At 45.3% G+C, this 25,069-nt stretch overlaps 1 protein-coding gene across 2 annotated transcripts in view; it reads right to left on the bottom strand.

Moving 5' to 3' along the window:
- Nucleotides 1–25,069, bottom strand: part of MCC (MCC regulator of WNT signaling pathway) — a 278,022-nt gene that overhangs the window by 78,296 nt on the left and 174,657 nt on the right. The window contains exons 3-4 of one of the 2 annotated variants that reach the window (XM_047090287.1): nucleotides 24,350–24,492; nucleotides 14,992–15,134 (exon numbers count right to left, since the gene is read on the bottom strand). In XM_047090287.1, the coding sequence (XP_046946243.1) occupies nucleotides 14,992–15,134; nucleotides 24,350–24,492 (286 nt within the window). Of the gene's footprint in view, nucleotides 1–14,175; nucleotides 14,322–14,991; nucleotides 15,135–24,349; nucleotides 24,493–25,069 lie in introns of those variants that run through there. The other variant, XM_047090297.1, reaches the window with a different exon arrangement.

Consider the following 25,069-nt stretch of genomic DNA (forward strand, 5'->3'; position numbering starts at 1 on the left):
CCACAGATATCAACACAGTTCAAACTACCATGATTTCTCCATGGAACCACCTGAACAAACCTCCAACCTCTGCTCCCCACACTGCAGCCAAAGTGAGCCTCTTAAGGACATAAGTCAGCTGTTATTCCCCTAGCCCAGACCACCTAATGGCTTCCTGCTGTCATTCAACGAAAGTCCAAACTCCTCACCAGAGTCTGTGAGACTCTGCATCATCAGGACTGATGATGTTCTCAACCCAGGCTGCACCATGGAATTTTCTGGAGAGCTTTTATAAATTACCAATGTCCAGGCCCCACCCCAGACCAATTAAATCACAGTCTCTGGAGGTGGGGCTTGGGTACTGGGAACATTTTTAAAGTTCTTCAGATCACACTCACGTGCAGCCAGCATGAGAACCGCTGATGCTGTCCTTGCCTCATCTGCCCAACTTCCCTTCCCCCTCACTCCATTCATACTCCTGACCTTCTCTCCATCCCTGGAGCATGCCAATCTCCTGTCTGCTCCAGGACTTTCTTTTCCTCTGCTGTTTCTTTCTACCCAGGTCTCCACTTACTCAGTTCTTAGTTCAAATGCCACCTCCTCATCAAGCCTCTTCCCTACCTAAAGCCTGGGGTTCCAGCTCCTCTCCCAGCTCAGTCCCTACCCTATTATCCTATCTCCTTCATGCCAATTACCACTATCTGATCTGACTTAGGTGTTTCTTATCTTATCTCTGCTGAAATGTGAAAAGAAGAAACTTTGATCTTCCTCACCAGTGTGGAAGAACAAGAATAGATCAACAAGAATAGATCACTATTCTTCAACAAGAATAGTGTAGGCGATCAAGAATTAGTTTTAAGTGGGCAAATATGAACCTCACATCATATATTTAAGAGACAGACAGACTACAAACACAGGCTGCCAGTAGCATCATGTTTTCTATCAACCTTACTCTTTTTGTCCTCATCACAGACCATGCCCTGAGCTGCTGACAACTGAGAGGCACTCCTCACTGTACAAGGCTCTCTGGAGATGGAGTACAGGCGCCTACCACCAACTCAAGGCCAGGAGGTCCGGAGCATGCCGATAGAACTGTCTCTGGAGCACACTTCATTCTAAGTAATAAGCAGAGAAGTTTCTCCAAATCATCTTTTACCTCGAGGTGCAGGGCTCTTGCTCCACTGTGATGGAGTAACACACACTCCCGAGTGACTTGTATTATTTTTTTTTAACTTTTTAAAATGTTTATTCTTTTTTTTTTTAATTTTTTTTCACGTTTATTTATTTTTGAGACAGAGAGAGACAGAGCGTGAATAGGGGAGGGGCAGTGAGAGAGAGGGAGACACAGAATCCGAAGCAGGCTCCAGGCTCTGAGCTGTCAGCACAGAGCCTGACGCGGGGCTCGAACTCACAGACCGCGAGATCATGACCTGAGCCAAAGTCGGATGCTTAACCGACTGAGCCACCCAGGCGCCCCTAAATGTTTACTTATTCTTGAGAGAGAGAGAGACAGAGACACAGACAGAGACAGAGCATGAGTAGGAATGGGCAGAGAGGGAGAGAGACAGAATCTGAAGCAGGCTCCAGGCTCTGGGCCGTAAGCACAGAGCCCAATGCGGGGCTTGAACTCAAGAGCCACGAGATCATGACCTAAGCCAAAGTCAGATGCTAAACTAACTGAGCCACCCAGGCACCCCTGCATGATTTGTATTATTAAGTGCTTAAAAGTAGGATGAGGAATAAAGACGCCGCTATTCAGCCATTCCATACGGATTTCTCTAGCACAGCTGCACTTGATACAGTGGTTGCAAGGTATCACACGTCTGCTGATGTTCTCTCATGGCAGGACCTGAGAGGTGGAACCAGGCTGTATGCCAATGATATTGGGTCATAGGGAACAGGAGGAGGGTATATAAATCTGGCCAGTGCGTCTTTCTTATTGCTTAACCAAACAGTTGCTGAGCCCCGCCTCAAGCTAGAAACAGGATACAAAAATGAACAGGAGACTCTCCTCAACCCTGAGAGGCTCACAGATGTACGAGAAAATGCCACGGTCCCTTCTCTCAGCTGTCTACCAGCATCATGGGGAAAGTGACCATAGGGAACATGGTGCTAGTACAGGATGGAGAGTCAGGAGAGCTGAAGAGGGGATGTATATTAACATACAGACTGAAAGCAGATGAGCGTTTTCTCTTCAAACCAAAGAGAGCTATAAATGCTTTCTCTGGTCTTAGGAAGCCAAATGTGTAATGCAAAGGTTGGAAGATGAACGCCACACACTCCTGCCTGTTATCCGCAGAGCTCTGCACCGTGGCTTTACACGAATCAGGGGACACTTGGCTGTCTCTTGCTATTGTTCGGTTTAGGAGGACAAGGTGGCTAGGTGGGCAGAAGCAGATATTCTCCACCCCCCGCCCCATAGCTGAGTGCCGCCCCATAGCACGAGTCACTCACTACCATTCACCTGAGCACTGGGGCTGTTCCATACAGGGTGGAGTAATCTTTCTGAGTCTGTGGTATATTCCTCTAGATACTGACTTGGAATAAACTCTCCATCCCTTCTCCTGGCCTACGGTGCCCTACGTAATCTGGCTCCTGCCACTGAGAGTCTCTACAAAAGGCGAACGAGATGAAGGGACTGCTTGTTAAGTTAAGGGACCAGAGGAGCAGGATAAGACAGGGACCAAATATTCCAGACTGAACAAAAGGTGCCTCATTTACAAATCAAAGCCACAACAAGGTATCACCTCACACCCATCAGGCTGGCCACTATTTAAAACAACCACCGGAGAAAATCACGTGTTGGCGAGGATGTGGAGAGAAAATTAGAATCCTTGTGCTCCACTGGTGGGAATGTAAAAGGACGCAACCGCTGTGAAGAACAGTACGGCAGTTCCTCAAAAATTAAAACTAGAACTAGCCTATCATCCAGCAATCCCATGTCTCAATCCAGTTTCAAAAGAATTGAACATAGGGCTCAAACAGATACTTGTATGCCCATGTTCATAGCAACCTTATTCACAACAGTCAAAGGTGGACGCAACGCAAGTTCGCTGACCAACGAACAGGTCAACAAAATGTGGCCTATACAAAACAGAATGTCATTCGGCCTTAGAGAGGAAGGAAACTTGGACACATGCTACAACACGGATGAACCTCGAGAACATTATAGTAAGTGAAGTAAGCAAGTTAGGAAAGGGCAAGTGAAGGACTCCTCTTATAAGAGGTACCTAGAGTAGAGGCAGAAAGAAGCACAGAGGTGACCAGGGACTGGGGGGAATGGGGCAATACACACTTTCGGTTTGAGGGGATGACAAAGTCCCGGAAGTGGGTGGTGGTGAGGGTTGCACAACTCTGAATGTACTTATTGCCACTGAACTGCACGCTGGTCATGGGACGGCAGCATGAGGACCACACTGAGGCAGACTCGCTATAGTACCTCAGGCTGTGCTGTGCCTTATGTCACAAGGTGATGGCTTGGTCCCTTGTCTAGAGGGCAAAGAGGAAAGGCCCTTCATACCGAATACACATTCTGTTAATGGAGTTAATGGAGGTTATTTTTATCTTTCCAAAGAAGAATCTCAAGTAGCACGTAGCAAACACCACATGTAAGGGGGAAGGACAATAATCGGAACCAGGGAAAGGCTGAGGATGCAAACGGAGACTCACACAGCTGCTGGGGCGGACACTTCCACTTAGCCCTGAGCTTCCTGGCAGCCAGAGCAAAAATGAAACATGTCCTGTCAGAAAGGAGGAAGCATGCCAGTTTCACAAGAGAGACAATGTGTTCTTAGCAACAAATGCTAAAAGAATTTAGGTATAAGGGACTTCACATGTGCTGTAAAGCGATGTGACTGCCAGTCTCCTCAGACACACTTTTAAACACAGACGAATTTCATGATTTCTTACACTAACCTTCAATTAAAATTAAGCTGTGGGCCATTAAAGTACAATGTGAAGGGAATTCTGGGAAGGCGTAAGTTCACACAGTCTTGGCTTTGTGCCTTTTAGTTGTTTAATTTGCTGGAAAGATGAAACAGAGGACACAGATGAATAAATGGAATGAGCATCTCCCTTTGGCCAGAGGAGGCAACTAGCCACCTGCAGTCCAGGATGTGTTGTGTTTGGACAAGAAGGGGTTGGTATCTGGCACAGCCCTTTTGGTTTTTTTGAAAACAGTTTTGAATTAATTGTCAACATTTGAAAGTCATTAGAATTTATGGCTATTGTTGTAAAATCAGGTCTGGCAATACTGGGCCTGGCTCCTCACACGACAACCATCTGTGGAGTGGCCAGCAGCTGGCCGCTTTGGACTCAGCATGGCCACGGTGCTCCTCTGCTTCCCTCACAGCCGCACACTGAACCCCACCTGCCACGTCCCCCCCCATCCATCAGTCTGCAGCCCTGCCTCTGCTGTTAGTTCTAGATACAACTTTTCCCAGTTAGATTTCGGAGAGGAGCTGAAGACAAGACAGCTCAGGTTCATCTTCCAATGAGAACCCAGAGGCTTAGGTTTTTACGTTGCTGTCTGAGGGAAGACCCAAGTCCTGGGAGAATCGGGAAAGAGGGTAAGAGGGTGTTCGTGGCTATGAAAACTAACCCAGACCAGCATTCTTGCTTGGTTAAACACACACACTAGTTTTCTTCTTTCTTCCTCAGGATCAATGAAGCCTAGCCCTAAAGTTCCATACAAGAAACTATCCCAGAGTTAGTTCATTTTGCATCAGGTGTCAAAGGCTGCCTGTTCTCTGTTTTTTTGAACCCCCTGTAAAAGCCCTAACCCTGATAAAACATTAGACATTAGAAACACTTCCCCTGGTCCGCCCGATTCTGAGCTGTGCACCTTTACCAGAACGGCTCTGCTCCAAAACATGGTTGCAGCTTCAAGAGCGCACGCTCCTGGGGCTTCTGCTCCAGAGTTAACGGTCATTTGCTGGCTTTGTTTGGATGCTTCTCCCTCTCTTCTTCCTAGCAGCTGTTTTTCAGGCTTTGCCTCGAAATACCCTTTTTCTAGAAAGCCTTCCCTGATTACCCATGGTCTTAAAAAAAAAATTATTCCTTAAAATTTTTTTAAATTGTAGTGTAGTTGACACGCAACATTACATTAGTTTCAGGTGTAGAGCGTGGCGACTGGACAAGTCTATACACTATGCTGTGCTCACAAGTGTAGCTACAAGTGTAGCTCACAAGTGTAGCCACACAGCGCGATTATAATGCCACTGACTGTATTCCCTGTGCTGTGCCTTTCATCCCTGTGACTCCTTCATTCCAAAAGTGGAAGCCTATATCTCCCACCCCCTTCATGCATTTTGCCCACCCCTACCCACTTATAGTCTTGTATTTACTTCTTTCTTGGAGGCATCACATTCCCTGTAATTACTTATTAACTGACATATCGACCCTACTAGGTCCAGCCCTGGGGACCAATGACTGTTTATTAGTCCTTGTGTTCCCAGATGCTCACAACAGCGGGCACGGAGCAGTGCTCGAACAAGACCACCTGAGCTGAACGTGTAAAAGAAATTAAAGACTTTTTTTGTAAATCAACTTTTACAAGTATCCAGTTGCTGTTAGTCGGCTCACTGGTAAAGAATCATCAAATCTAAGACCTATCACGTGGCATACCACACCCTGTTAAAAAGGCAGAAAGCTTTCAATCGGGTGGATCCCTAAGGTGGATGTGTCCACTCAAGTTACAGATGCTAGGCACAGTGAATTTGAGCAAGTCTTAGAGAGAGAAGCATCAGAAGGCCTGCTGTGAACAGTCCAAAGGCCTTACCTGTGTGGTGCAGCAGCCCAGGGCATAATCATAACTCCCACGGCCTTCCAAGGGCCAGCACACATCCCCCCTACTGCTGTTTCGCCTGGGCATACATTGTGCCTTGTAAGGCAAGTCAAGTGGAGCAAAGGGCTACAGATTCTTTCAGCACTGACCTAGACGTTCCACTAACAGGCCAGATGTGAATTCCTAAGGATGTAACAGTTCGGCTGCTGTCGTGGCTCTAAGGCTGAAACCAGGAGGGCTGTGGCTTTCCTTTGTAAGCAGTCCCCTTCACACAGCATGCAGCAAGGAATAAGCAAAACCAGAACAAAGCAAGACAGAAAAGGAAGAAACAGAAGACAACAGAAGGGTCCGCAAGAAGGGAGTAAGACGGTATCCATAAAGGTTGCACGCTGCGTAATGTACACAGGGCCTGTGTCTCCTGAAGACAGGAAGACTCAGAAGAACAGGGCTGTGATAGCTTAAAAGCACCTCAAGATTGCCATTAACGGACAAACTGATTATCATGAACTTCCTGTGGCAACACAGTAGTAGTGAAGGCACATCATCACCCATGTATATTCTTGCAAAAACTGCTAATCTCAAATCTAACACTAAAAAAACCAATCAGACCATCTAGATTGAGGGACTCTACTAAGACGCTACTAACCTGGCTTCTTCAAAAAGGTCAATGTCATGAAAGACAAGAAAGGTGGGGGACCTGTTTTAGATTAAAGGAGCATAAAGAGACATGGTAACTAAATATCATGTGTGAGCCTTGACTGGATCCTGGATTAAACAAAAGCAACAAAAGACATTAATGGTACATTTGGGAAAATTTGAATATGGACTATATATATCGTTCCATCTGGGTTAAAATTCTCGGGTATGATAAAAGTGCTATGGTTAAAAAAGAGAAGTTCCCCGTTCTTAAGAGGTTTGTGCTGATATATTTAGGGTGAGGCATGAAGTGAGTTGCATGATGTCTGCAACTTACTTTCAAAGAGCTCAGAAAAAAAATTCATGCATGTGCGCAAAAATCAAATAACAAAAATCGCATAACATTAACAGCTAGTGAATACAGGCAATGGGTTTATAGGGGTTCATTTTACTGTTTATGTAAGTTTTAAGTTTTTCAAAATAAAAAGTTGAGGGGGAAATAAATACTTGAGCATTCAAGGCCAGAAGGTACGACAGAGCATGGACACACTGAGTCTAGATTTAATGTAGGGACCCCTGTGATGTTCGATTTCTCCGTGCAGCTACGAGAACCAGAATGCTTTCTGGAAAGTGTCACTGCCACACCCAAATTATCCCCCAAGACCACAGACATGAGTCAGGCTGGGAGCCACCAGCTACCACGCCGGCTGGGTCCTAACTTAGCTGGAAGGGATGTGTTTCTTTTCCCAAAAGAAACCAAGTTATACTTTCAGGATTTTTTTTTTTATGTTTATTTATTTTTGAGAGAGAGACAGAGACAGAGCATGAGCAGAGGAGGAGCAGAGAGAGGGAGATACAAAAGCAGGCTCCAGGCTCCAAGCTGTCAGCACAGAGCCCGACACGAGGCTCGAACCCATGAACCGTGAGATCATGACCTGAGCCAAAGTCGGATGCCCAACCTACCGAACCACCCAGGCGCCCCTGTACTTTCAGGACTTCTATTTCAGCCCAAACGTACCAGCCTGAATTTGTTTTCATTTTTGCTAATGTCACTTTGCAGTTTTAACACGCTTTGTTTCTCTGCAACATCACCTCTGATCACTCTCTCCCCAAGCTCACTAACTAACCTCTGGTCCAAATGGTCCTTCCTCAGTGCCTGGATCTTCCATTTCAGCTCAAGGGCCTTTTTCAGACAGGCCCGTCTCAAGCCTCGAGAGCCAAGAGTGGCAGTGCGGAGCAGGCTGTCAGTACCAGTCCCAGACCCCGGGGCTCTCACTGTGGTAGGGATGGGAAAATTTCCAAAGCTTCCAGGAGAAGGGAGGAGATGTGCCTCTGACATCCAAATATGGTTGACACAATCCTTTCTCCCAGGAACAATGGCCACCGTGCTGGTCCGGGTTATAGTAACACAGATGAGGGTCCCGTACTTTATTCCCATTACAGATTAAAGCAGGCTTTCACAGGCTGGTCTTGGAAGCGAACACTCCCTTATAATGCTGGTTTTAAGGAAAAACATGTCATGCGTTTCCAACAATCAAAAAAACAATTTCACCTGAAGAGACACAGCCCGTTTAAAAAATTGAGACAACTTATATTATAAAAGGAGTTCCTGAATCCCAACATTTATGGAAACTTGCTTCGAATGAATGTGGTGGAGTCTTTTTGAAAAGTGTCTTTTCGGGGGCTAAAAAACTATTTGAAACATTTCCCTCAAATTGTACTCAAGTCACATAAACTGAAGTAGAGCAGTGACCCTGCCTGCTTTCAAGCTTGATTACTGTAAGGAAAGTTCCAGAATGATTTCAGATGCACTCCTCAGTCACTCTGCCCTGTTGACATTCGCAGACAGGTCTTATTTGACCAGGCTCAGATCCCATGGAGAAAGCACACAGCCACCTCAAAGAGTCCTCCAGTGAGTCAATGTTCAGAACTTCAAAGTCTCCTCTAGGCTTGGTTCTCAGGCATGACCAACACTGTGCACGGCTTAGGGGAAATGTAGCTGCCCAGTTAAAGTGAGGAGAAGGAAAAACAAAAAGGCAACAAAAAGGCAACAAAAGGCTTGGCCTATTCCATCAACTACTCAAGATGCTATTTTCAGTCCCATCTAACCTTTCCAACCTGTGGCCTGGTTCCTCAAAGTTCCATAATCAGGTTATAAATGATTTGACTGTCAAATATTTTTTGCTGCAGGATCCATTCTAGTCACCCTCATTCCTAATAACATGCAAATTTTCTCCAGACAGGCTCCCCTGCCTTTGTCAACACTTCTCTCCAACCCTACAGAAATCGTTTTTGGAGGAGGCAGGGCTGCCTTTCCCTGCCCCGACCCCCCTTTCTCCTCACTGGGAGTGGCTGCTTGACACTTTGGAACATTTTTCCTGAAGCCATTAAGCCTCATCGGCCATTAAGCTGGGAAAATCTGGCTTTAACGTTAAACATATTTCATAGTCACAGCTGTGCCAAAGAGCCAGGTTTCATGTGTAAATTCTTCCTTGGTTGTCCTCCAAAAACTATGCATAAGGAGGAAATCTCTATCTAAATGATCCCACCAGCCAACAAGGTATCATATGCTTCCTTTCATCCCTAAGGGTGGAATAGTTGGGCATTGCTAGGTCCCAGAAAAGAAGAATTTCTCACCTAAAACAGAACAGATCTCAAAATAAGGAGCAGAACCCAACGCAGGCTGTGCAAAGGTCCACTGGATCGAGGATTTTGTTTTTACAAACAATTGCTCCAGATGAGCTCTTCTGTTCCATTAGCAGAGCTGGGAGAGCAGCCTGCTGGAGAGTGTGCCACACACGCACGAACATGCACACACATCTGTGTTCTGCTCTATGGCAAGAGCCAGAATCGTTTGGCCTAAAAGTGTTGTTTCTAAGATGGAGGTCTGCAAAATCTCGATTAACAACAAATACTCTGCTACGAAGCCAGGTGCTGTGATCACACAGCTGCTCCCTAAATTCCCCCATCAGCACTAGAGACCTCAAAGGATCGCAGTTAAGTGGAACACACTAACCGTAGGCACGTTTCACGATTTAGGCAGAGGCACGTAAGAGCAAAGCCATCTACAGAAACACGGGCGCCAACAACAGTAACAACTGCTTAGCTGTGTGGCCTTGGACAAATGACTCACCCCCTCTGAACTCTGTTAGCCCAATTTTACAGATGAGGAGATTTACAGGGCCTCCTTTCAAGGCTGAAGATTAAACATGAAGATGCATGTAAATGCTCGACACAGAGTGAGCAAAACACGTTATCTGTTCTAGCCAGCCTCTCCCTAACTAGAGCTATTTACCAAATTGAGGGAATAAAATTCCCAAGCCGTAATTCCTACCTTGTCTTTGTCTACTTAATTACCTTTATTTTCCAAACAACTGTGTGACCAGGTTTGAACAGAGGTAAAGCAATTTATTTTAAGATGCCGTGTGACACTGCTGGGATCTGTCTCCTTCATAGGACTGGTTAGGTGTGTCGAAGCACTTTCTAAATTGCTGGTTTACTCCTTCAGGGCCCAAGGACACCACCTAGGAGCCAGCTCACTGACTGGGCAGCCTGGCTCTGATGGGTGGGGTCTGAAAACAAGAAAAGTGCTTCTGATGAAGGGAGCAGATTGGACTTAACTCCTGCTATCTTGAATGAAGACTGGTGAATATACTGCAGCAAACTCTGCCTATAAAATCCGGCTCAAGAAAACCTCTGGGTTGCTAATGCAGGTTTGCAAATATAGCAACCATAATGAAATGGCTGCTTTTTAATGATTTCCTATAACGGTGTTTATATATGGAAGCTTTTTCCCCTATTGAAGCCATTTAATTGGAAAACAGCAAAGGAGTAAGAAGAGGCAGCCGTCCAGTTCCGATGAACGCACACAGGGGCGGCACTCTGCAGAAGCCCTGATGCGCTCCTCCTCCTTGATGTCCCTGTGCCTGCCCTCCTCAGGGACCCAGCGGGTGCCAGCCCTCTGCCTCCTAGGCTCTCCCCCTGCCTCCTGCTCTTTACCTGCATCGCTCCCGCCTGTCCCCCGAGTTCTGCTAGATGTGACCTCTGGGATGTATTTTCCGATGCTCCTGCCCAAGGGTGTTGCTAGGAGCCCCTGTCCACCTCCTCTTGTGGCCCTTACCTCAGTGCTGGTCATTCCCTGTTTCCTTGCGTGCATCCTCTGGAGAGCCGGGAGCTCCAAGATGGCATTCCCTAACACTTAGTACTGGGGGCCTCCTCTGTGTGGGCACTGTTATACTGGCACACAGGACAGTGCAAGTCCCTGCCCTCGTGGTGCCTGCATTCTAGATTCCAGTGTGAGGGACTGGTAAGCACTGGTAATGCACAGTGAAATAAATGCACATACAATGTGTCACCAGGAAGCACTAAGTGCTGTGAGGAGAAATGAAGGCAGAAAAGGAGGACAGCACCTGGCAGTGAGGGTGAGGGAAGGCCACAGTGCTCCACCAGGGCCCTCTGACTGGGGCTGGCCAGCAGCCATGCACAGGAAGCCGAGGGTTGGCTCTGGGAAGGAGCACTCCAGGCAGAAGGAGCAGGGAGACAAGATGAGCTGGTCAGGCGTGAGGGGCAGCAAGGAGGCCAGTGTGGCCATAGCTGGGGGAAAATGAGGGATGATTAGGGAGGGGGCCCGCCTGAGGTAGGAGATGCTCAGCTCTGTGGGGGCCTATTGTCAATGGTCAGGAATCGGGATGTTACTCTGGGTATGAGAGAACAAAGTGTGAGAGTACAGAGATCTGAGGGCAGATCCTGTGACTCATATCCCCCTTGCACAGCACCCAGTGAGTTATTCAACAGATGAATAAGGGCCGCCTGTGTGGGCAGAGAACACATACAGGCATTGCGTCGACAGGGTCCTTTCCACCAGGAGCTCAGTCCCATCAGCAAAGGTACAATCCCTGGCTATAACAAACATATATTTGTAGTGAGGAAAAGGATGGAAAGAAAGGATTTGAGATTAATGATTTGGAAAAACGAAGCCAGCTCATAGCGCAGACAAGCAGATACTGGCTCCTGGGCAGACAGCCTGAGCTATCGAATGCTCCATCAGGAGCCCCGAGAAGCCCCACCAGAAAGATGCCCGGTCCACTCAGGCAGGTTTATCCCCCCACTCCCCCACTTTGCTTAAGCAACATTGTTGGAGTATTGGGCACTGATTCAATTTCATAAAACACTTTCAGAGACATGAATGGAGGGATCAGTATAGGCACATCTCTTTGCTTGAATGGGAACATCTTGGCCGTCAGCACCTGTCCCACTCCCAAGGCTGGAAGACGGAGTCCAGAAGCCTGGGACCACAAAGGTTTGAGACCCCGATGCTGATAGAGCAGCACGTGGGACTTGAGCCCACAGCTGGGATGGTCCCAGAAGATTGTGTGTGTTCTAACTTAAGGCCTGGGATATGGGTTCAGGTGAGTTTAGAGAGGCAGTTTCAGCCTGAAGCCAAGAGCTTGAGGACCTAGAAGGTGTCTCCACTCCTCACTCCTTTTCTGTTGAGGTCACATCAGTTTCAGTTTACAGCTCTCAGTGACTTTGCTGGCATTAGGAGCAATCCATCCTGCTGACCTCTTCCTTCCTTTTTGAGTTCTCTCTGCCCCGCTGGCTTCCTAAACATGGCTCTCCTCGTTTCCTTCCTACGCCTTTGGCTGGCCGACTGCTTGATGGACTCACCGACTGCTTTACTTGTTCATTCCAGCAAGTATCTCTGGACACACACCGTGTACCAGGCCTGGTGGTGGGCTCTGGAACTCTATTAGAATAAAGATACTTCTGCCCAGTGGAGTTTAGTGGGAGAGTCAGTCAAGCAAAGAACTAGAAATATATCATTTAAAATTTCAATTCGAAGGGCACCTGGGTGGTTCGATCGGCTAAGCGTCTGACTTCGGCTCAGCTCATCATCTCACCGTCTATGAGTTCAAGCCCCACATGAGGCTCTGTGCTGACAGCTCAGAGCCTGGAGCCTGCTTCGGATTCTGTGTCTCCCTCTCTCTCTGCCCCTCCCCTGCTCACGCTCTGTTTCTCTCTCTCTCTCAAAAATAAACAAACATTAAAAAAAACTTTTTTTTTAAAATTTCAATTCAATAGAAGGAGACAAGTGGGGCAGCGAAGAGTCAACTCAGGAACTTGCACAGACTGGTGCTCACGAGATGCTTTCAGAGGAGATGCATTTAAACTGAGACTAAAATGATGAGAGGCATGTCCCTGCCAGGAGCTCTATAGAGTCTCCTCTTCAGCTGGCGGCCCCCAAAGCCCAGGCTCCCGTTCCCTGTACTCCTTGCTCTATGCATGGCCTCCCACTGCTTCAGCAACTATCTGCAATAACCCAGTGTCTCCTAACTGCTTTCCTTCAGCCTAGACCTCTCCTCTTGGCTTCTTATGTATACCTGCTGCCTTCTGAAGCATCTACACCCACAGACTTCGAGACAGACACCTCAGACTTATGCCCACATAAAACATATGACCTCCATCCTACACTCCCATCCCCTCAAGTAAAAGAAAACCAAACAAAACTCGAAGCAAAACCACCTGGCTCTTTTTCCTGTGCTCCCGTGTTGGCGACTGGCAGCATCATCCGTCTATTGTACAATCCAGACACTTAGAGAACATCTCCATACACACACTTTCTCCTTTCACCCTCTGTTTCTATTCCTTCAGCAGATCTTATCAGTTTTATACCTTTCTGGATCTCAACTACCACCACCCTGATCCTAGAGATAATTGTGCCCACTGAGACATTAGCAATGGTTTCCTAGCTGGCCTCCCCCATTCATACTTGTTTTTTTAACGTTTATTTATTATTAAGAGACAGAGAGACACAGAGTGTGAGCAGGGGAGGGGGAAGACAGAGGGGGAGACATAGAATCCGAAGCAGGCTCTAGGCTCTGAGCTGTCAGCACAGAGCCCGACGTGGGGCTCGAACTCACAAACTGTGAGATCATGACCTGAGCCAAAGTTGGTTTCCCAACCAACTGAGCCACCCAGGCACCCCACTTTTTTTTTTTTAATGTTTATTTATTTTTGAGTGAGAGAGTGAGAGAGCACACAGTTATGCAAGCGCATGTGGGGGAAGGGGTGGGGGGCGGCGGGGACAGAGGATACAAAGCAGGCTGCCCGTGAGATCATGACCTGAGCTGAAGTCAGACACTTAACCCACTGAGCCACCCAGGTCCCATTCATTCTTGATCCACCAATTCTCTTACTACAGAATGATGGATTCAAAATGCAAATCTGATCATCTCATCCCCTTCCCACACTATTAAAACCTTTCAGTGGTTTCTTGTGCATCCTTGAATATAGGTCAACCTTCCTCACATGGTCTATAGTATCTTGCATGCTATGGCCCCTACCTATCTCTCCAGCCTCCGTCTCACACCTCTGGGCCCTCCATACATGATGAGGTTTTTTCATCTCCTTGAATGCATCCACTTCCCCCACCCTCCCCTGAATGCATCTCTTCATTTACTTGGTTAATTTCTACTTACCCTCCAGCTCTCAGCTCAAATGTCACTTCCTAGAGGAAGCTATTCTAGAATCTTAAACTGAATCAAATTCCTTTGATAAACTCTCATGGTACTGTGTTCCTAAATTTTATAATGAATATAAATGTGTACTATTAAAGTCTCTCCCCAGTGAAATTTTAGGTTCCAAGAAAGTTATACTATATTTACACCTCCTTCTCCTTTTTCCTCCACCTCCCCCCTATATGTGACCATTTCCTAAGATATGGTGCTCCTCCTCCTTCTGACCCCACACGCTTTGGACCACAGAGATCACCTTACCTCGTAACTTCAAAGGCTTTATCCTCAACCCCAATCTCTCCAAAGATCCAGTTAAGCATCTCCAAGCAGACCAGTGGTTTTGCAACATTTTGTGGGTTGACTACAGCCCACAGCTGAAATGTTTCATTTGGCAACTTACTACATACATACACACACACACACACACACTCAACAAATAAGTCTCATGAAGCAGCGTTGTCATTGTATTTTTTTCCTATATGATTTCACTTTAAAAGTTATTTTCATATAATCTCAAGATCCACTATCAGGTCACGACCTGCAGTTTAAAATACCAGGTATTCCCAGATGGGCATTTCTCTACAACCTCAAACATAACGTATCTATTTCCCAACTCATTTCTCAACCAAACTTCCTGACTAAGAAATATGAGCATGTCCTTAGTCACTTAGGATCAACATGTTGGAGTTATTTCAGATTCCTTCTTACCCAACAGTTGCTAAAAACGATTGGTTCTTCCACTATAATGTGTTGCCACCCATTCCATCCTTCCCATCCCTGCCATCATGGTTCAGATTTTACTTGAACTTGGAACACTACAATAGCCTTTTCCTTACTTCCAGATTTTTCAAATAGAGGTGGCATATGTTTGAATCACAAATATCAGGGCAGAAAGCTAATTCAGCTCTTCAGTTCCAATAAAGGAGCATATAAGGGACCTTCAAATGGATATGCCTTCATCTACTCACCAAACTCCCTGACTAATTAAATTTTAATTCAGGCTGCCTCATATTTCTAAAATTCCCATTACAATCCAGAAACCAAACTCTGGTTTCATGCAATGGCAGGCAGACTCACCCATGTCAGCGGTGACCATGGTGGACTGGTTTTCAGGGATGGAGACAGAGGTCTGGTCTTGGTCCATGCTTCGAGAGTCTTCGTTGACCTCGTGCTGACTCTGGCTGAGTTCTGATCGCAGTTCTGAGTACTCATCTTCCTCCCTGAGAAAAAAGGAGAGTCAGCTACCACTGACAGAGATAGAAGACAAATTCCTAGAGAACATGGCTTTGAAGGGCAGGAAAGAAATTCAGAGAGAAACAGATCTTCCCCACCCTATCCCCTCAGCCATATGAACTAGCTAGGACTCTTTTCAGGCCAGATAAATGGTTAGTCACATCCACAGTCAGTATGTGAAACCGAAAGGTTGCTTCTGTGTACACACACACACACACACACACACACACACACACACACACACTGAACAAGATTCATTTAACAGCCCACTAGAAACTTTTTTCCTTTAAAGATTTCCTGAAGAAATTAGGTTTCTTCACCTCCTCAAATTCTGAGGTACAAAAGAACCCAAGATCCGAAGCACTGTTAGTCTGAGTATGGAGGCTACACTGGGCAAAATAAGCAGGAGTCTGGTGCACAGGAATGTCACATCCCATCAGCTGGAGAGTCCCACTGGTGGGCTTTCTCCTTGGAAGGGGATGTAAAAAGGTGTTGGGGCTGGAGCTACCAGAAAACCAGTACCTCACCTGTGCAGATCAGACTGGATGCTTTGAGAGGTATGTCTAATAAATACCACACTTACTTTCCCCAAAGTAAGTCAGTGGCATTAGGGGATGGGAAAAGGTGGGGAGAGGAGAAAAATGGACACAGTGAGTGAGTGCACCCCTCTCAGTAGTCTGTTTCCACCAGTTAGCACTTGTAACAGGAAGACAACATTTAAATGCTGCCATACACACACACACCCACCCCTTCTCAGCCCTTCACAGTCCCTCAGTCTTTGGTTCCTGAATTAGCTATGAGCAAGCGAAGGAAACTTAAAATTGTACCAAGTCTTTCAAAGCACATGCATGCCTCTTCCTCACGTCACCACCATCACTACACACACAACGGACACGGACGTGGAGAGCACAACATTAACTCCCTCTGAAGCATCTACTTTGCAAGTAGATGAGAAGAGCCAGAAGAGAAAACTGTCAGGGGATTTACTATGAGGGTGGAAAGCCCATAGGTGTCTATGAAGAAAGCCAAGAAGAGAAGTCCCCTTGGCTTGGCATTCACTTAAAGTAGTTGACAGCAGGAGGGCAGAAAATCTTCCAGTCTTGGGTTTGGGGTGGACCAAGATGGTGATGGGTGACCACTGGAATTTGCAGAAGAGGCAACTGCCATTTTAAGCTGGGGAGACACAGCTATAAATTAAAGAATGTGCAGAACTCTCCAGAGTTCTTAGTTCACTTCAGAAATCAGTATCCTCACAGGGAAGGAATTCAGCTGAGCCCCTGCTTTATAAGGTGTTTTTAATAAAAGCCATCCTGAAATCTGGGGAGACTTTGAATAGATATTAAGCCCCCAGACATGCAAAATATGAATTAGAACGGGAGTAGTGAAGGCAAAAAATATAGGTTAATGTTCTATGAATAAGTTAATTATTAGCCACCTGCAAAGCTAACAATAATTAGGTTTAGGAATGAAAACAATTAACAAGTACCTTAAGAGTAGCCTTTTTGGTCCAGAGGGTAATTGTGTCCTGATATATCAGTTCTCCTTTCAATCAGCACTTAGAAATCTGATTTTAGTTAACGGGAGGTTTTGTGTGTGATGAATAAATTACCTTTGTTGCATGGCCAATGTAATCAGCTTCAGCTTGGCTGAGACTCTTTTACAGCCAAGAAAGCCAGATAAATGCTGCTGTATCTCTGGTATAAATGGCATTTGCAAAATCATTAATAGCCACCTTAAACACTTCTGGCTTGGCAGGTTCTAAAACATACAGTGGCTGCCAAATCTCCTGCTTTGTAAGGAATTACTTCTAGGGATTATTAGGATGAACTTTATACAGCAGTGAAGAGGGAAGGGGTAGGAAAAGGAGGCTGTTGATTGCAGGGGCCATTCCTTACCGAGGTCAGAGCACACTCTGAAGGAGAATCACACCATACTAGAAATTTTATCTTAGGCAGAAGACTTTCAGGGTCATGAAATGCAAAGCAAGGATCCTTGGTCAATGTATCTGAGCACCAAAATAAGGACAGGAAAGCAAAGACCAGATGGATGCTGTCTTCCAGGAGTCAAATGTGTTCACAACAAATTCTAACCTAAGAAGGATGCTGTGTGTGGGCACAGGAGGGGCGTCTGGCACTGCAGGTGAGTAGTGACCAGGGAAGACTCCTGGCTTTCTTCACAGACACCTACGGGTTTTCCATCCTGACCGTTTGTTTTGAATGTGAATGACGATGGGAACAGAGAGGAACAAGTGACCAGTATAGCTGAGACCACATGGGGTGCAGGATATCGACATGAGGCTGGAGGGACACTCAGGCTGCATGTTGAGTGGGCAATTTTGATCAGAAGGAGAACTTACTGTACTGAAGGAGGCAAATCATGAGGGTTAGATGGTAGAAATAAAAAGAAAATGAGTGAAGTCCAGGAACTCGGAAAGAAGTGTGTGCTGCTGAGCTGTCATATGGAAACAGAACAAGCAGGAGGGAAGTGTGGAAGGTCTAGGTTCTCGACCCCAAAGGGAGGGGCTGAGCTGAGCACACAAAATCTCTGGGTAAGATTCCTCCTTATGGTAATCATGTTGAGCACTATAGTACAAACCAGCATGTGCAAACAAAGTAAATAGCAATTAGAGGCAGAAAGCAACCTTGTGAGATCAGGCCAGCTTTTGTACCACGAAGAATGAGGTATAAAAATGGTTACACAGAATCTAAATATTAAAGTTTGCGCAACTTGCTATTTCTCCCACTGACTTTGGTTAAAGAATTCATAGAGCTGCATATTCTTATCATCTCCTGAACATCATGACTGGGATCATTCTTGAAAAGAGGCTGGAATCTGGGACTGAGAAAGAACAAAAGCCAATTCGCTCAGGGCCTTTTGTAAGCTGATAGTCAATCTGTGATTGCAGAATATGTAGAACACTCATGCTTGAGGTCTTCTCTCTACTGTGTTATTCGAGAGCACGGTTCACCCAGAGCAGTAGAGCGAGAAATCAGAAACATCCCACCGGTGCCAGCAGTTTTACAAAAGCAAGAATATGAGGTGTGTTTTCAAGGCTTCTCTGTGCAACAGGAGTCTTCAGGTTGGTAAAGATGTGTAGTTAACAACACAGCATCAGTGCCTCAAAGTGACTTCATTGTTTGCTTCTTTCTGTTATGTATACAGTCGCTCTTGGCAAACGGTAACTTATTTTGGGGGGGGGTGGGGGAGGAAGAGAACCTCCCCAAAGAACACCAGCTGCCAATGATGCTGGTGAAAAGGAAGAAAACATGAAAAGATCCAAGAAGTGACCATTTTAAGCCAAAAAAAACCCCCAAAGCCAAAAACAAACAAAAAACCCCCAGAAGCTTTGATAAACTAACTGTTGATAATTAGACACTATTGTGGTAGTTTCGCAATTATGGAATTACAAAGTTCTCAGGTGTCTCTCTTTGGAACATCAAGAATCATCTCACAGAATTCTAAATGTACCTTGTTTCATTTCATTCACTTAGAAGCATTTGTGAAGTGCTTCCAAATTGCTCTTAGAGTAGCAATGATTAGTGCTTGCTACTAGCTTAAACGACAAAACAAAAGAAAAACGCTCCCAAGGAGGCAGGCATTAGATTGTCCCCACCACCTGTGTAACTAAGCAGTGGCAGAAAAGTCCCAGACTGGCAGAGATCTTAGGGCTCATCAAAGCTGGGATCAATACCTTTATTTTACGAACAAGGCAGTTGAAGCTTCAAGAGGCTTAAGCAGTTTACCCAAGATTCTGCAACTAGTGAGCAGTACAGCGTCACTCCTAAATTTAGGACCAGTGAAACAACAATCAAATATGGTGACCCATGGAAAAGATCTTGTTGTTGTTGACGATGATTTTTAAAGATTCCTTCTCATTATTGGCTAGGGATGAAATGATCCCTTTTCGGAAAAGGGAACGGTCAATGAAAGTGTAATTCTTATCCCGCTTTCCAGACCTTAAGCTGAAGTACTATGGAATTAGTAGTATTTGACATAAATATTATTTCATTAGCAATCCCCATGCCTTTTTATTTTGGCATGCACATTCATGCCTTGTCACTGGATTGATTTGTGAATAAGACGTGGATGGACATCTGCCTGCCTTGACACCTGTCAGTCAACTATGTCCAGCTACCCCAGCCTACCTGACCCGGTGGGGGGTTTTGCTGAACTACATTCTTCCGTATAAGTAAAGGCAGACTTGCCTTGAAATGCCATCATTCTTTTAAAGAACAAAGATTTTTTTAGATACAAGGAGGAAATGTATCCCTTTCAGCTCTTTTAGAAGATCTAAAGCAGGAAATCAGTGATGAGCCCTGATTCTTCCTGCAATTCCATCTCTCCCTATTTTTCCATCTAGCACAAAGCAAGATCAGTCTCATCTATGAATCTTTTGGTGAATAATTGGGCAAATGGAAAGGTCAGGCTCATGGAGCAGGCATGAGATTTTAGAGAATAGATTATGTTAGAGTAGATGGAGACTTTGGATATTATCTCTGTTGGCAAATGAAGAGCATTTTGCAGACAAAGAGGCAGAAGAGTGAAGTGGGAGGGAGGTAACACAGATAGGCGGGGTCAGCTTTTTGGGGCTACAGCCCTTCAAGGTGAAAGGTGGGGAGAGAGCACCCAGGGTAAGAGCCAAGGCTGAGGGTCAATCTTAGGGACAGAAGAAATGATCTAGGTCCTAGGAGTTCAAGAAGAACACACCAGGAAGGAGAGAAGATTTAGGGGCACAGGCTGCAGAAAAGGACCAGAAACAAGAAAAGGTCACTGGAGTTTTCAGTTAAGAAGTCACTGGTAGTTTTCAAAGAAGTATCGTAGCCTAGGCTACTGTATAAAATACTGTGGACTAGCTTAAACAATAGGACCTTATTTTCTCTTAGTTCTAGACTTTGGTTTGAAGTCCAAACAAAATCAAGGTGCCCACAGGGTCAGTTTCTGGTAAGGGCTTTCTTCCTGGCTTACAGATGGCTGCCTTGTCACTGTGTCCTTACACAGCAGGGAGAGAGTGTACCTGTGAGCAAGCCCTCTGGTGTCTCTTCTTATAAGGGCACTCACTACAAGCACCATATGGTCCCCAGCCTCCTGACCTCAACTAAACAGAATTATCTCCCCAAGACCCCAACTCCAAATGCTATAACATTGAGGGGGCAGGGCTTCAACATATGAATTTGGAGACATAATTCAGTCCCTAACAAAAGAAACTTCAGCAAACTGTTGCACTTAGAAGCCAGACAGCCGTGGGCTAACAAGCAACAGGAAACGGAAGCGGAAAACATGACTGATCATGAGAGCCGGCAGTGAAAGGGTGATGTTATGAGAGTAGCTTTTGGGCAAAGAAAATGATCTCCTCAGGAAACAAGAGTTCATGTTTAATTTGCTTAGAACCCACCCACCCCTCCATTCCAAAGTGAGCTACTGATGTATTTTTCCATTTTCCCCATCCCATTATATAACCTCTCCAAGTCAGATGAGCATTTAAAACAGCCATTCATAACATACAGTTAAGTGAAAAAGCATAGATTACAAAACATTGTGTGTGCTATGATCCAATTTATTTAAAATATTCATGAATAAAATTTTTTAGAAGGCCATATATACAAAATGTTCAGTGTTTATTCCTAGGAGACGGGATTTAGGATGCATTAGGCAGGGTTCAGTTAGGAACATAAACTACAGTGGATGTTTCAAGTAGAAGAAATTTAATTTAGGCAGTTCCATGTTTGCATAACGGTTAGAAGAACCAGAAAAGTGTGGGTGGAGGCCACCAGGAGCTGTCACATTTGCCATCACAGTTGTGGACCCCCCCAAAAGTCAGGTAACTACCTCTGCCTTTACACCTGCCCACAGCCCCAGGCTCTGGCCAGTCAGTGCAGGACCTCATGCCCACCAAAGCTTATATGTCAGCTGCTGCCATCTTGGCCTGAGTAATAATGGCTCCCACCTCCTTTTCCAAATCCACGTGAAGGCACCTCACTGGCAGACAGAACCCAAACTGTATCCAGATCACAGCTATTAAGGCAATCTGGGAAGTAGTCCCAAGTGTCCAGCCTCTTTGATTCCCGGGAGAGTAGAGAGGAGGAGTGGGAATGGTACCAGGTGCTAGATAACATGTCACAGGCCACATTCCATGGCTACTTGACAACCACACACATGGTTGAAATTTCCAAACTGACATTTCCAATTGCAACAGCAAAGACTCCAACCTTCTCTATCTCTCATTCAAATGTAAATGAAGTCACCTTCTCACCAAAATGGGAGACCCAAAGTCCCAGCAGTTATTGTATCCATTGTCAGGTAACCACTTCTCTTCTAGTTCAGGGGCAAATCCACCTAGATACCATCTAACCTAACCATCAGACAAGTTTCATCACCAATACCAGCTCACCCGATGTAATAGGAGAGAATAAGAAGGTAAAAAAAGGAAATTGGATACGTGCATAAACAAGCAAGAAAATATGCACAGCCTTGCGTCTTTTTTGCAACTGACCATGAGGCTACAGTTGATGTTTCTAACTTCCTTCTTCCACTAGGAAATCCCTATTTCCTTTGTGTTTGGCCAGCATCTTAGTTGGTTAGAATTCTTTACCTAGTGAAATAATTATAAATCTTTATTCCTGGGGGACCTGAGTGTATATACCTGGCACCCTCTACCTGAGATCAGATTGCTGTAGAGTCTCCAAGCTTTATCAGACAAGGAGGAGAAGTGCTTCTGCAGAAGGGGAAACTCAGTGGAGTTTGTAGGCTCTAGGAATTGTGATTCATTGAAATCTACCCCAATGTTTCCATTCAAATTCTCACCATTTCATCTTTTCCTATCAATGCTTAATCTTTACCTAAAAGATCTGATGTGGCCGTGAATTCAACTTACACTGGAATTCAGCCACCTGCAGTGTCTGATTCTTGGCTACATTAGGCCTGTGGCTATAGGAGATGGGAGAGTGTCTTGTAGGATAGTCACAGAAGGTCCCAGTTCTGACTGTGACCTGACATAAAAGTTTAAAACTATGAGATTATCATTTTTCTTACTTAAGCAATTTAGCTTATGGATAGCTTATGTACAGATATATCATAGCTTACATAAACTATTCCCATATTATTTTTCAGCATTTCCAATACATTTTTAAATTTTTTTTAACATTTATTTATTTTTGAGAGACAGAGAGAGACAGAGCATGAGTGGGGGAGGGGCAGAGACAGAGGAGACACAGAATCCACAGCAGGTTCCAGGCTCTGAGCAGAGAGCCTGACACGGGAGGGACTCGAACTCACGAACCGTGAGATCATGACCTGAGCCAAAGTCGGATGCTTAACCGAATGAGCCACCCAGGTGTCCCTCCAATAAATTTCTAACTCAGGCCCAACTAAAGGGACAAGAAAGTCTGGAAGGTACTAGTATTGTACCTGACTAGTATGACAATCAATTCTCTAGACCCTGGATATGCTAGGGCATCTGGAGTTCCTTGTAGGTGTGTGCCTCCTTACCACTCCCACCCCTGCCCGACTTGGTCTAGCACAGCATCTCAGCACCTGAGGGCAAACCCATTTCTGGCAGTGCTGGGAGCAGGAGACAAGCCTTAGCCATGGAAGTCAGAGGACAGGAAGAGCCTTGTCTTACTGGCCCACATTCTGCAGGGAGATCCCCGAAAGGCGGGGGATAGCTCATTTACATAATGAAAACTGGCAGAATTTAATGTGACATCTGCACAGATGCAATCTCCCTTTAAATAAAAGGCACCAATAAATGTTTATGGTCAAGAAGCTCACTGTATTTTAACATGAAGCCATTTGGCCATTATATTCAATTTAAACATCCTGAAATTGAGTTTTCCAGGTGATGTGTGATGCTTTTTTTCACAACTCACTGAGCCCATTTTCCCTCACCTTCTCAAGGGTTTAAAAGTGCAACATGTTTTAATGGAAATTACAAATTTACCAATGTACTCTGCCAGCCTCCTGTAAGTCGGCTCTAATCATTTCTTTGGTCTGAAAATTCTTCTCTGTTCATGCGTTTCTAACCTACAATCACTCCGAAGACCAGGATACAATTTAAAAGACTTGAGGTTCTACATTGGAATATGGAATTTATCGTGTGGCTCCAGTTCAGTGTCAAGTTTTCCATGATTTTGCCCAGAAATCAGAGGCCGTCAGTACTCTCACCAAGTAGCCCTGTCATTCCTGTAACTCTCAGAGTTGGAACAAAATGCACCCAAAGTTTCTTCTAACCCACTAGGACTTCTAGAGGGACAGTTTAAAGTAGTTGCCTCTAAATGGCCATAATTGTGGCTTGTACAAACATTCAGTGAACAAAGCTCTTTTCTCCAGAAAGGTAGGTGCCAACTGTTTGCTCTCCTCGGGGCTGTTCCCTGAGCACAAGCAGCATGATAAAAAGCTCTCATCCTTGGCTAAGTCACTCAAAGTAAACCCCTCCTCTGGAAAGCAGGGCAGACACGCCAATTAAAATTGTGCTGCGTGCAGGAGACTTTGGGGCTAACTGATTGATAAGGAAAGCAGGACCACCAAAAGTCACTTTCATGGAAAGACTATTAAGTAAAAGCAGAGAGACTGCGGGTTCTAACTCTGCTTCTACCCTCTGCTAAATTTAACTTCAAAGTCATCAACTTAGTATTTTTAAGCTCTCGCCTTTTTGCTAGGTAAAATGATGTTATCAAATCTTGCCCCCCACATTAGGAGTTTTTATAAGGCCACATCAACGTTGGTAGATCAACTCTAGGTGAGCTCAAAATATTAGATTACCTAGAAGCATATGTACTATTTAGTTATAAGCCACATTCACAGAGCTCTCAAAATCCCCAAGGGAGGCACACAGTTTGCCCATCTAGAGAAGACCACCTAGATTCAAGCAGTGGTAGGGGTGTTGGTAGGGAGACAGAGGGGCTCCATCCAGAACTGGTTAATAAAGCATTTCACCAACTTCTGGCTCCACACTCTTATCAGTACCTGAGGATTATAACTCCCACCCTGGCTACCTTCCAGGACTATCCTGATGATCAAGATGAGAACAGAACAGTGGAGGGGAAAGTGCACGACCGACTATCAATGTAAAGAGAAAGTAGTTATCAACAGCAAAAATCTTGGTTGCAAATAAAACATCATTATATTTCATCAGGATGATTTCAACCCCAGGAGCCAGGTCAGAGCCCAGAAGGGCAGAGAGAAAGCTGCACTAGGAGCCCACTACCTGATGGTGGTGCCTTGCAAACGGTCTATCTTCTTATTGAGCTCAGCAATGATGCTGTGGAGTTCCGTGATGCGTTCCTCGTACCGAAGCGTGGTTCGCTCCTGGACGTCCTCATGTTCTCTCATGAGGTGGGACTGTTCACACTGGGATCAAGAGAACAAGACAGAAGGGCCAATGAGTTGACGCACCTATGGGTGAATGATTCCAAGTTTTATGGTTTCAAGCCACCACAGCCTCAACATTGAGCACACTCCAAATAAACATATGCCCGCTCATTGGCCGGAATCCCAGAAGCCACAACACCAGCTAACTTTTATCATATCTTTTGCCTTTGTAGCATTCATTCTGTCTTTAAGAGGGAAAGTCCCTCTGCCATTGCTCGCAATCTCTGTGGCATTATCCAAGTCTCCTGCTTTCCACCCCCCTCCAAGAAGTGGGCAAGTGGTCTGAGCTGGATCCATCAAACACCTTCTTTTGGGAATGTTTAGTGAATAGACTTAAGACTGCGTGGAGTTGATTCACTTGACTGAGGGTCCTGAAAAGACTGTCCCTTAGTTCCTGAGACCTATACCCCTGAGCTGTCGTCCCACATTCCTTTATGGCTGTTCAGTTTCTATGTACCCTTTTAGCTGATGTTTGCTAGGGTACATTTCAGCTGCTTTTCAACCAAATAGTCCTAAGTGATGTGACAATTATTTCTATCTGGCCAGTTATCTGCAG

Source organism: Lynx rufus, unplaced genomic scaffold, assembly GCF_022079265.1.
Source record: "Lynx rufus isolate CCGP_SWC_20201006 ecotype Redwood Valley unplaced genomic scaffold, mLynRuf1.p SCAF_1, whole genome shotgun sequence".
NCBI classification, from domain to species: domain Eukaryota; kingdom Metazoa; phylum Chordata; class Mammalia; order Carnivora; family Felidae; genus Lynx; species Lynx rufus.